Source organism: Artemia franciscana, chromosome 9, assembly GCF_032884065.1.
Source record: "Artemia franciscana chromosome 9, ASM3288406v1, whole genome shotgun sequence".
Classification (NCBI taxonomy): domain Eukaryota; kingdom Metazoa; phylum Arthropoda; class Branchiopoda; order Anostraca; family Artemiidae; genus Artemia; species Artemia franciscana.
In genome coordinates this window covers 26285797-26299026 of record NC_088871.1, presented here as the reverse complement: position 1 = coordinate 26299026, position 13230 = coordinate 26285797, and the positions used below count along the sequence as shown (strand labels likewise).

General features: G+C 34.2%; 1 protein-coding gene across 4 annotated transcripts in view; it reads left to right on the top strand.

Moving 5' to 3' along the window:
• The window catches only part of LOC136031204 (sushi, von Willebrand factor type A, EGF and pentraxin domain-containing protein 1-like), a 196603-nt gene that overhangs the window by 33511 nt on the left and 149862 nt on the right, over positions 1 to 13230 (top strand). For all 4 annotated transcript variants that reach the window (XM_065710568.1, XM_065710569.1, XM_065710571.1 and 1 more), the window contains exon 3: positions 353 to 455. In XM_065710568.1, the coding sequence (XP_065566640.1) occupies positions 353 to 455 (103 nt within the window). The remainder of the gene's footprint in view (positions 1 to 352; positions 456 to 13230) is intronic.

The window sequence follows — 13230 nt, the reverse complement described above, 5'->3', positions numbered from 1 at the left end:
GTATGTTGGAGCTAAGAATAAAAATAAAATTACTTAGAACCAGTGATTTTGATTATGGTTAGAGTATTAGCTTCAATCTACTAAAAAGTGAACCACGGTATTGAATCAAGTGATCAAAATCTAGGAATATATTTTTCAATAAGTTTTCAGAAATAAAAGAATAGCTCATTCAGGAATGGTAACGACTATCTATATTAAACTTATTTCCTGCAAAGACTTGTAAAAATATCTTCGTATCCATTAGCTGTAAATTGAATAAGCATTGCTACGATAAGTATTTCAAGGAATAGAATACATTAAGTTGATAATTGATTTGCAGATAGCTCATACAATGTTTCTTTAACGCTTCTAGGAGCGAAACTGCTTGCGAAAATGTTCCAATGATGAGGATTGTAGAAGCCCAAGGAAAAAATGCTTGTGTGACGGTGTTTGTGGATATTCATGCATTAAACCAGGTGAGTATCTTTTGGTTTTAAAGTGAACACTAAGGACAAAATGAAGTAATTGTATTATCCATAAGACAAATGAAAAGTAATAAAATATTATTTAGTTGAAAATTGGGTCTACTTCATAAATTTCCATCTCTTGAGCTATCGGATATGCAAAACAATATAAAACTCATAAAATAAGTTAAATAAACGTTAGCAAATAGTTCCAGTTAAAGCTAAAACAGATCTTGTCGCAAGAAATACTTGGGTTTCTATTCAGGAATTTTGGACTCACACATGGGTCTAAACTAATTCGAGATTCTGTTTTGGTCTATTTGAGAAGTGCCCTAGTGTTGGCAAGGCAACTTACCCATCCCCTCCCACTATTTCTAAAACTATGGAAGATAATCTAAGAGATCTTTTTTAATATTCAACATTTTCAAGCTATTCCACAAGTTGATAATATTCGACATTTTCAAGCTATTCCACAAGTTGATAATATTCAACTACTAATATTTTTTAAGTTGCTAATATTTATGACCAGATTAACCAATCATAATAAACCAAGAAACTCTAACTAAAAATAGGTACAAGAATGTGACAGTTCTATAGGAACAAAATCTCAAATAGTACGTTACATAGTTTAATACGCTGTATATAAAATGGAAGTCACATTTTAAAACCAAAATTTATAATTTCTACAGGTTTTAGCTAAGTAAAACTTTGATGAATTTTTTTGTTTTGTTTTGTGAAAAGCCTAGATAATCCTCGAACCCCTTTAAAATATTAACAATACGGGATACGAGCTTCCGTTATGAGTGCAAAGATATGGTCTACGATTATTCAGTATCAAGTTAGACCAAGTCCAATTTCTGGCATACCCCAACATACCTAAAATCCATATTTTTTTATGCGGTTAAGAACATTAGATTCCTAATTTGTGGTATTGTATGAGATATTATAGCAGTTGTTGAAGCGCTCTAAGCAAATAATCATCTTTTCAGAATGACATTGAATACAATCTATCTTGCATTGTTTTCGTCTTATATCCTCAGTTTTTTTTTTATAAAGCTGTATTGTCAAAAGCAAGGCTTCTGTGCTTGTCCTATAAATTCTGGATCCTCTTTTTTTTTTTTTTTTTTTTTTTTTTTTTTTTTTTTTTTTTTTAATTGACTTACTCTAATACTAAGCCTCAAATTTTCAGTACCTTCACTTGTTTAAGCAGACAAATCGCTTTTGCACAAGTATTTAGAACATAAAAATTCTAACCGAAAATTCAGTTTGAGGGGCTTTTTACAAATGTAAAGTGAGAGAGCAAAAGAATTCTGAAGACACAAAGGGATAAAAAGAAGAGAGTTATAAAAATAAAATAAAAAATAAATAGAAACCAACAGAAGACCCAAGTCTTGGGACTATTCTCAGAAAGTAAATACTCCTTATGACCACAATGTATATCCCTATTCTCTGAACACTGGCAGATTTTTCTCTCTAAATCTCAGCCGATATACTAGGTAGGCAATTTGAATATATCTGATTATATCCCTGGGCTTTTATAAGAAAGAATTGAGCAAGATGACTTTATCATTATCGTATTTTTAAGTCAATCTGAGAAAACTCTACTAAACGGCTTTTCTATCTGTTGTTAATAGTAATAATGCAGTTAAAGTGCTAAAATAATACCAAAAACCAACCTATCCAGATGAAGTGTTGAGTATATATTGCACACTGATAAAACTATTTCCCCATTCATAATAGTCCATCTTCTAGAATGGACTATAATAGAATAGAATGGACTATAATAGCCCACATTCAAGTGCACACAGAAAATTGTTATAAATCAATAGAATAATAAATCAAAATGTCATGATCTTTAAATGAAAAATGTCTAGGTATTAATATTTGGTCCTATTTCCAGTTTATTCCTCCACTTTACGGCTATGGTTTCCAAATTGGAATTCTGAATTTTCGTGGAAATATGTCATTGAAACAAACATTTTTATCATTTACTACTCCTATGAAAAACCAATTTTTTAGGGCGTCAAAAATGAGTATTACATTATTATTTTTGGTTTATATTAGTTTGTGATTTGAAGCAATCACAAAGTGATTTCAGGCAATAAGCCCAATTTACTTGGTTAGAACTAAGTTTCCCTGTTGTGTCCCTTAAAAGTATGACGCATTGTATTTTAAGTAAAATTAAGAACACTAATTTCGTGCGTCAATATAAGTATTAATGTAATTATCAATAGTAATAGGCGCTAATAAAGCCAACTTAGGGCACGAAATCTTATTTGTGCTAATTTCAAGGGCTTAGTTTTCGGTTGCAACCTTTTCAATATAGTTCGCTGTATAAAAGCACATTGTAACCTGATTTGATACTGTATAAATTGGAACCAGTTTGCTAGTGTAAAGGGTAAAGTTTACTCAGGAGAATAAAAAACAGGCAATGAAATGACCATCAGAGGCACTGCTTTAGTGTTGCTTATAGCAAAGAGCCATAAACCTTTACTGTATTATTGATTATTTTTTCCAGAGTTACTTCATATGGAAGGGGTGGTCGTAGAAACGCTTGAAGGGGGCCCATTCGATTGGAAAAATTTTTTTAATACCATTTTAAGAGTCAAGAGGGATTGGAGGGCAACCAGCCCCCCACTCTTCTTCCCCAAATACATCCGATCAAAATTCTTAGATAGCCATGCTATTCAAAATAGTCTAAAGGCTATTAAATAGTCCATAAGACTATCAAGGTGAAACTTTGGGGGATTTTAAGGGCCATGTTAAACTAAATCATAAGACATTATGTTTATCAAGGTTGTCATAACGACGTATCAATAATATCTTATGAACGGTTGAGTATATTCAGTTGAAACTTTCAGGGAATGTTGAAGAGGATGTTGAAAAGTTGTCGGTGGGCAGTCAGTCCCCAAAAAGAACAGACATCAAATTGAATGGTCATATCAAAGATAAAGATAATAGATGCTGATATAGGTGAATAAATAGATTTAAAAACGAGTAAGAATTAAATTTACTCTTCAAGTCAAACTTTAACAGTTCAGTTTAGTTCAGGTCCTTTAATTACAAAACTGTAAAACACATAACAGTGGCTGCCCAACGAAAGACATGAAAGCACTTGACACTGGGCTACTTTATATATAACAAATACTTAACAAACAAAACTCTTAACAAACAAGCAAAACAAACAAAAAGGGAGATAAAAGGGAGATATAACAGTGGCTGCCCAACGAAAGACATGAAAGCACTTGACACTTGGCTACTTTATATATAACAAATACTTAACAAACAAAACTCTTAACAAACAAGCAAAACAAACAAAAAGGGAGATAAAACAACCAAATTATGACCAATCTCTCATGAAATGTAAACAAATATATAAAAACAATAATAATAATCAAAACTAAAAATAGAAAAGAAAAAACATAGAACATCTATGAATCAAAACATAAGTGAAAGTTTCAGTTTTTCTCTTAATTTAACCAAGGTGCTCCGCCGTCTAAATGCTCTCTGGAAGAGAATTTTTAACTTTAGGACCAAGAAATCTGACGGAAAATCCCTCTTCTAGTTTCACTTCTGTATTCAGTGACTAGATTATCAACATTTCGGATACTGTAACTATAGAGGGATTTATTTTCTTTGTAAAAATCTTGAAATCGATTAGTATCCCGGGGCTCACCAACTCTTGAATACAAAATGAAACTAGTCTTTGCAATATTCACTCTGTAAATAAGGCAACTTTTCTCAGGCTCGTAACTTTTGATGGGTAAAATTAAACTTGATGAAACTTATATATTTGAAATCAGTATTAAAATGCAATTCTTTTGATGTAACTACTGGCACCAAAATTACAATTTTTAGAGTTTTGGGCACTATTGAGCCGGGTCGCTCCTTACTACAGTTCGTTACCACGAACTGTTTGATAGCTTTAGCTTCAGTAGTGCTACTGATAGTGGTCGTATTATTTATAGAGGGTAGCATAAGTAGCAGTTGTAGTAACAACTGTATTAGCATTGATAGTATCAGCATTGTTAGTATCAGTGGTAGTAGTAGAGGTATGCAAAAGCAAATAGTGCATTTTGGTTAGTCCAAAATCACACTGAACATGTTCTGAGGGTTTCAACTTAATACCTTAGATAATTCCTTGGTTGATGCTGATACTTCTTTTGTATTTTGCTTAAGGTCAACATCCTTCTAAGTATTCCTTAAAAGCTTAAAATTAATACCCTTAACCTTAGTCGAAGTAGTAGTCGTAACAGTAGTGATAGTGGTAATATGCAGGTAGAGCCTTTTGAGTAATTCAGTATTCCCCTCCACTTGCCCTTAAAATATCAAACTAATACTCTAACTCGCTCCTAAAACAATGCTTAAATGAGCTTTTGACAACTATTTCTAGTAACAACTCACCGCAGCACCAAGTCGCCTGAGTATATTAGTATATACTGAGTATATAGTCGCCCAATATATTCTAAGCCTCCCTTTTAACATCCTCCCAGGAAGTTCACATTTCCTTTAAATCTTGCTTTATGACATCCTCCCACCCCAGGTGAGGGTGACCTCTTTCCGTTTAGCCCTAGTTGGTTGGCCGAAAACGACAATCTTCGGTAATCTGTCATCCTTCATCCGCAGAATGTGCCCTAGTCATATCAACCTCTCTTTCATTATAGCCCTAGAAAATGGGATTGAACCACTTCTCTCGTACAGCCTACTGTTTCAAATATGGTCAGTCCGCCGGGTACCCAGAACAATCCGTAGGCAATTTCCGTGGAAAAAATCTAGTAAATCTTCACCCGGTTGTCTGAGCACCCATGCTTCAGAGACATATTTGACCACTGTTGTCACTGTACCTTCCAATGTTCTAATCTTGGTTTTTAGACTTGTCTTCCTATTCTTTCAAGCTTTTTTTAAACTTTGAATAAATACCCTGAGCCTTAGCTATTCTACTTTTAACATCTTCACCGTTCCCACCGTCTTTACTAATAATACTACCCAGGCAACTGAAGCTGCCCATCTGATCAACCTGATCAACTTGAGGAACTGCCCCCCTCGAGGAAATTATAGCCTAGTAAACGACACACCATTCGCACGGGATTCTGATTAATGGATAATTCATCTGAACTTGTTCTGTTTTGACGGGGTATTTTCGGCTGAAAAACCTCTCCCTAGCTAATTTATCTTCTATGGATTGCCTCGCCATTGTAGCACAATATTTGTAGGCACGAAGATATAATGAGTCGGAGGTAACAGGCTTAGGACTGTCTTTGCAGGATTTCGACTCCTGTTGATAGAAGTGCTGAAAACTATGTTGTGACCAAGTTGAGCCCAGGATTGCACAAAGATTCCATTCTTTCTCAAGGTCCCCGGGACTTCTTGATGTCTGGTTCTAAGCCAGCTTTGGCGCTTCGGTGCAGACTTGAGAAAATATGTTGATCCTCGTTCTGTACTGGTATCTGGGATGGTTGCTTTTCCTGAGGCCAAAATAATTTCAAGGATTTAAAGAACATGAAAATTGGAACTTGGAATGTTATGACGTTGAAAAATGAGTGTCGTATTGACGTTTTGACTGACGATTTTAAAGATTCAAACTGGACTTATTAGGAGTTTCAGAAACTCATATGCCAGGGGTAAGAAGCATGCATTTAGATGATAGAGAATTTGTTTACTCAGGCAGGAAGGATATGGTACATAGACAGCGACTAGGGTTCATGATGAAGATGAAGCTGCTAAGTCGTGTTTTGCCTGGGAAGGTATTAATATTAGAATACCAATTGCTCATTTTATGACTAAAAAGTTCAGGGTATCACTTATAGAAATATTTGCCATGTTGAACCGACTGACGGAGGTACTAGTGACTCAGATGAATTTTACTTACAGTTACATGAGCAAATAGACAGGGTCCTAGGTAGAAATGTGGTGTTTTTACTAGGATATTTTAACGCCCAGGTTGGTAGAAATGGTATCCTAGCCTTTGTAAATATGGTAGATGATAGATGGTATCCTAGATGGCAGGAAGATGTCATCCTTGCCGAGGTAAAATTGGTGTAGAAAAAGAAAATAGTAATGGCTACAGACTTGTGCAACTTTGTAGTTATAATAATCTAGTTATAGCCAATACAGTGTTTATTGGCCCATAAGTTGACATGGTATTCACGTGATGGTAAGACATCAAACCTTATTGATTATGTTATAATGAACCAAAGACTGGCAGAATCAATACAAAATACTAGGGTATATAGGAGTACCGTTATTGATGTTAAAGTGAAGACCATCGTCTAGTAGTATCTACGGTCAATTTAAAGCTGAAATTTTGGAAGTGTAACTACCTCACAGGAAATTAGGATGTTGGTAGACTCCAGGATGAGAATTTGAGAGAAACTTTCCAGTAACAGTTGAATGCTAAACTTGAGAGTTAAAAATTTGACAATATGGAAGATGGTTGGAATAATTTTAGAAAAACTATTTGCGAAGTTGCTGACGGTGTTTCAGGGAAAAAAGTTAAGACTGCAGTTAGGAATATTAGTGAATAAGATTTATGTTTAATAGAGAGAAGAAGGGGTTTGTACAGGTATTATCTGAGTGATAGCGAGGATCTGGAAGATACAGCTAGACGGCATAATAGTAAAATATTGTACTGACATATTAATAAATTGAGAGGAAGTAGTCAATCCGGAATTGTCCCAGCTAAAGATAAGAACGGGGCTACAATTAGTGATAAGGAAAAAGGTAAAGAGAGATGGTGGAACGTTTGAGAATGGGCTAAACCGAGATGCAGTTGCAGGAAAAGTTATAAAGGAAAATGAAAAGGCTTATGATACCTTTGATTTGAAGGAAGATTTGTTTCGTGAAAAAAAATTACCGACAGAACTAAAAGGATTAAAAAGTAATAAGGTTTCATATGTCGATAGTGTGCTAAATGAGTCTCTTAAAAATGGTGGCTCTGAGGTTAGAAATAAGCTACTGAAGATTATTAATATGATTCTTGAAAAAGGCAAATACCCAGCGATTTTATGAAAACATTAATTTAACAAACGTATAAAAAAGATGATAAGAGTGAGTGTCGTAATTATCGATGTATTAGTCTGGTCTCTGTAGGTAGCAAATTTCTTAGTAATATGATACTTTTTGGACTGAGAGATGCTGTAGACAAAGTTGTAAAAGAAGAACTGTGCGATTTTAGAAAAGGCAGAGGATGTGCGATTTTAGAAAAGGCAGAGGATGTGTCCACCAAATTTTCACTCTTAGGTTAATAACTGAGAAGTGCCATAGTTTTCAAACACCTTTGACCCTCATTTTTATAGATTATGAGCAAGCGTTCGATTCTGTTGGTAGAAGAGCTTTGGTGAAAGTTTTTTACTTGTATGGTATACCGAACAAATACATTAAAGTGATTAGTGCTCTGTACGAGAATAAGACTGATCCAATTAAGATAGAAAACTAGTTAAGCAGCTGGTTTTGTATTAAATCAAGAGCTAAGCAGGGTTGTGTTCTATCTCCCTTTATATGGATCATTTAATGGACTTTGCATTAAGGAGCAAAGGAAAGACAATGGGAGACCATGGAATCAAATGGGGAGGAAAAACTCTCCTGGACTTAGATTATAATGAAAAGAGAAATCACCAGTGCAACAGCACAAACACATAAACAAAAAGACAGAAGGAGAAAAGGAAGACTGTTTTCCTACATTAGTGATTAATATAGATCAGCACTTGAATGAGGCCTTAACCCTACTCATCGATACAATCACATAGGTCAAACAGCATAGCCATACACAATCAACCATAAAGAATAATCCATGGACAGGCAGTCGTGTCGTGAGTAAGTATAATTCGTCATTTACCAAACATTAAGAAAAAGAAGACAAATAATTCAGAGGCAACAACCCAACACAAGGGCTCATCAGGAGAATACACACTTGCCTATAGGGTTTCGGCACTTAAAATTCTCTACCCAGGCAAGTGGTGTGCCTACCATAAATTCCCCATGGTATCCCCGTGTTAGGCATCACCCCCAAAATATACGCCTATGAAAAAACAAGCAAATGTAGAACAACACCAAAACAAGCTTATCCTACCCTAGTTCTGGCTCTTATGTATTTAAGTTACCAATTTACAATCTATATTAAAACCAAACAATTATTCAAAGTTTTTCACTATGTCAAAATTTCTCTATTAATGTAAATGTGACCTAGATAAAAATCAAGGAAATGAATGTAAAATAAGACCATTGGAAACGACAATATGTACAAAATCCTCTGGAAATCCACTGTCAAAAATTAGGGACACGCAAAACTCAGTAACAAGGAAAATCAAAATTAACCAAAGATTTCGCGAATTATTTCAAGATAATTTTTTTGGTATTTATTTGAAAGTTCGTTATAATGAAGACTAAATTTTTTAAATTGCCAAGTTAATCTATTTGCAGAAAAACCTCTTAAAATTAATTTTTGGCTTAAAATTTTATATCTATTTTTGAAATCAATATAATTACTACAAATCCTTGCATATCTAAGTAACTGTGAGAAAAATGCCGAATATGTGATATTTGAGTGTATATTACTTTCAGGGAACGGGAAATTCATCACTTCAAATCGAAATCATCCGTTTTATTATACATTTTTAAACTTAATTTATTATTATCAGATATATTAATATTCAAATCTAAGAAATGATCTTCTAGACCAGTGCCATGACTAGGTTCAAGAGTAAGCTCTAATGGATATATATTTTTAGAAATATCAATGAATTCCTTACAATTTAAAACCAAAATATTATCTAAATATCTTTTATTATTTGACAAAACATGTTTTAAATTATTTGGGTTAGTCTTATCCATCATATATTTATATTCGAGTTGACCCAAAGCTCTTGACCTTGGACTTTTACCAGCTGCTATTTTACTTGATATCAAAAAAGCATTCGACAGTATGGATCATGGAATTCTACAAATCGGCGTTAGAGGAGAGGCACTGAAATTTTTCCAGTCCTACCTTAGCAATTGGCGCATGTACATAGGAGAAGATCCTTTTAACGATATCGTGGTAAATTTCGGTGTGCCACAGGGATCGATCCTAGGTCCACTGTTATTTCTGATCCATGTGAATGACCTAAGTCGTGTTCTGAATCCAAATTTCAGGACCTCACGGTTCTGCAAACTCTGCTGCGGTGAAGACACTTCAAATACTGACAACGACTCTAGTGAGCTGCTGGCATTCGCCGACGATACTACAATGGCCTCCTGTGACTCTGGCTTGACGTCACTCCAGAGAAAACTAGAGATTGTCTTAGAAGAAACTTACGTCTGGATGGATGCAAATCGTTTTGTAATAAATGTCGACAAATCGTGTGTGCTATTCTTTTCAAGGATTGGAAATATTTATCTAGATATAACTGGAATTACAACTTCTAGAGGAACGATCAGGCGGCCAGAAATGGGTTTTGCGAGGTATCTAGGTGTACTCCTGGACGAAAACCTCTCCTTTCTAAACCACATCCAGGCTGTGGAGCTGAAACTCTCTCGCAATCTTGGCATCATCAGGAAACTGAAGCACGCATTTCCTCAAAAAGCCCTTCGTCTACTTTACAACGGACTTCTGAAACCTCACCTGCAGTATTGTGCCATAATTTGGCAGTCAACCTTAAAATCACACCTGAAGAGACTTGGCTCAATCCACAAGCGTGCATGAAAATTATTGGAAATGTAGACGACTATCTGTCCCTTGGTTCCCTTTTCTGTCTGTCGTGCTCAGTTCTTGTTTTTAAATTTTTATCCGGTTTACTTCCATCTCCCTTCCACAATCTGTTTCGGTTGATATCTGAACAACATAATCGAAACACGCGCTCTGCCTTTGACCTTCAAGTGAGACGAACTCCAACAGTACGTTCAGATTTTTCCCCGGATGTAACATGTGCTAAAGTGTGGAACATGCTTCCAAAAGAGCTGAGATGTAGAAGCTCCCTCGGGTCTTTCAAAAATAATTTAAATAAATATTTAGTTAAAGGTCAATAAGTGAAAGATAAAAAAAGAAAGATAAATTGAATTGGATGAAGTTTAGATTTTTTTAGTATATTCAGGTGAGGTGGCTGTACGTCCGGGGAGGGAGGGAGGAACCCTATGGTTAAGATTTAAAAAATTATATAATGAGGAGGCGTGTGGTTGTGTCGAAGAGTGAAGTGGGAGCCATACTGCGTGTTAGTGAAGAATCTTTTATGTTTATGGGTCTCAACGTGAGTTTTGTCACAGAGCAGTGTATTTTAAGTTTAGTTATTTCCTTTTTTGAATTAAACCCGATTGAACCTTGAAAAAAAACCTTGAACCTTAAAAACAAGTCAGCTATAAATGGGCTGGCATTCCCCCCCCCCATGCGAATTCCCACTATTTGCTTGTACAAATTACCATTAAATCTTATATAAGTATTATATTAAACAAATTCTAAAAAATCAAAAATCCTATCTAAGCTGTAACATCTCGAGTTAACTGTAGTCTTAAAGCAGTTTGTCCATATAGCTTTTTTATTATAAGTGTCTATTTTTAAGAACCTCTTACTAGATAAGAGGAAAGATTTCTTGATAACCATTTTTATATTATCTGACACTACATTAAGTGATAAATTAATATACATTGTCGCAAAATCGAAAGACTCAATTCTTTTAGCTGACACCATTGTTAAAGAGTCTATCACCTGCAGTGAATTATTAACACTCCAATATGGATTAAAATTCGAAATTTTTTTAATACCAGAACAATAGATTTTAAGTTTATTTATAATTTTCTTTAAAATTAAAGAGAGGTCAGTAGCAGCAATGCGGGTTGGACATTTAGCAGCTCCAGCAATAAACCATGGTTTAGGGTGATTCTTATGAAATTTTACACTCCAATATAGGAAAGGGAACTTTTTATCATTATCATTAATTCTAATATTAAATTTTTTTAAAAGTATGTCTTCAGTCTTTTCAACTAAATTCTCATCCTCTAAATTCACCTTTTCGTAAACATTAGTCGTGCATATCTCCCTTGTTAAGACATCACAATACAGCTTCTGGCAAATTATGGCAAAATTTTTATTAGCTTTATCCACCGACACAATTACAAATTCATTCTGTAGATTAGCAATTGCTTGTTTTATCTTAGCAATATAAAATAATGATTTAGTGTTACTATTTTTTAAGTTAGAATATATTTTATTTCGTATTCTACTAATAATTAAATTCTTCCAACTTTGAAAATTCTCTTTATTTTTATTCTCTTTCTTACACCACTTATCAATAAATAAATAAAAATCATTTTCCAAACTATCAAGAATACTCGATGGTTTCAAATGATGAGAAAGACGGAAATTAGCCCCTTTATTCATTATAATTTGAAGATCATCTTGTTTTATTATTGACGAGTCCCCTGTTATAACATGTTGGTAATTGGGATTTACAAATGGGCCAAGTTGCTTACAGTTACAAACATGTTTTCAATTTCTATCACTATCCGATCTTTTAAGTATTAAATTATAATTAAAAATCATTTGCCCAATAGTTTTTGAAAATTTATAAGTTAAAACTAGACTATCATTATAATTCAAATTACTAGGAAGGGGCTGTTTCACATCCCGCTGATTTAAAATTTCTGGTAAATTAATTTCTTCAATCTGCTTACAAGTAAAATTAATAGGTAAATATAATCTGTTTTCCTTATTACCAATCTTATCAAACTTATTCTTTTTTGAAATAAATTTTGTTTTAGTTAGAATGCAAATTGTATCGCATATTACTTTAAAATTATATTCAACAGCTGTATTATTCTTAAGAATCCAGAAAAGTTTGATTAAATTCCTCTTGGATAATTTATTTAGACGTTTTATTACAGAAGCCATACCCTTAGATTCAAGTAGCTGGCATAGATCTATAGAAAACATATGTAAATCTAATTCATTTTTCTATTATTTTTCCTATGTCCTCTCGATCGTTTTTATGTTTAGTAGGACAACCTGCGTGCAAACAATGTGTTATAATTTAGCTAAGCTTTACCCTAAAATTCACTGAAAATTTCACCTTCATACCCTTAGCCTTAGTGGTAATAGTAGAAATAGTAGTTGCAGTGGTACTAGTAGCAATGGTGGTATAAGGATATTCCATTTTACTCAGTTGAAGTTCCCCCTCATCCTGCTCCAGATATTTCAACTTAATGCTGTAATTTGTTCGTAAGATAATACTGATATATTATTTTGACAACCTGTTTGCAAGTAGTGTGCTTTAATTAAGCTCAACATCCCCTTCTATATCTCCTGAAATTGTCACCTTAATGCCCTTAGTCTTAGCAGTTGTCAGGTTAATAGCAGTAGCAGTATTAACAGTAATAGTTGTTGTAGTATGCACATATTTTTCTTTTGTTCCGTTGAACATCCTCTTCATCATACCCTGGAATTTTTAACTTGATACGCCAAGCTTCCCTAAGATATTGCTGGTGCGTCGTTTTGCGACCGTTTGCAAGTAGTGTATTCTGGCTTAATTCAGCCTCCCTCTCAACCTTTCCTGAAAGTTTCACCTTGATATTCTCAACCTTTGCAATAATCACAATAGAAATAGACGATGCAATAGCAGTAAGAGTAATGATGGCGGTAGTTATGGCAGTAGTAGTACGCACATATTGTGACTTGGGTCAAATGATCGTCCATTTCCCCATTGCTTTAAAATTTCAAATTAGTACTCTATATCATTTGTGAGGTAAACCCTTTTGACAACCCACACGCAAATTATGTGTTTTTGTTTACTTTAACACACCCCTAAATATTTCCTGAGAGCTT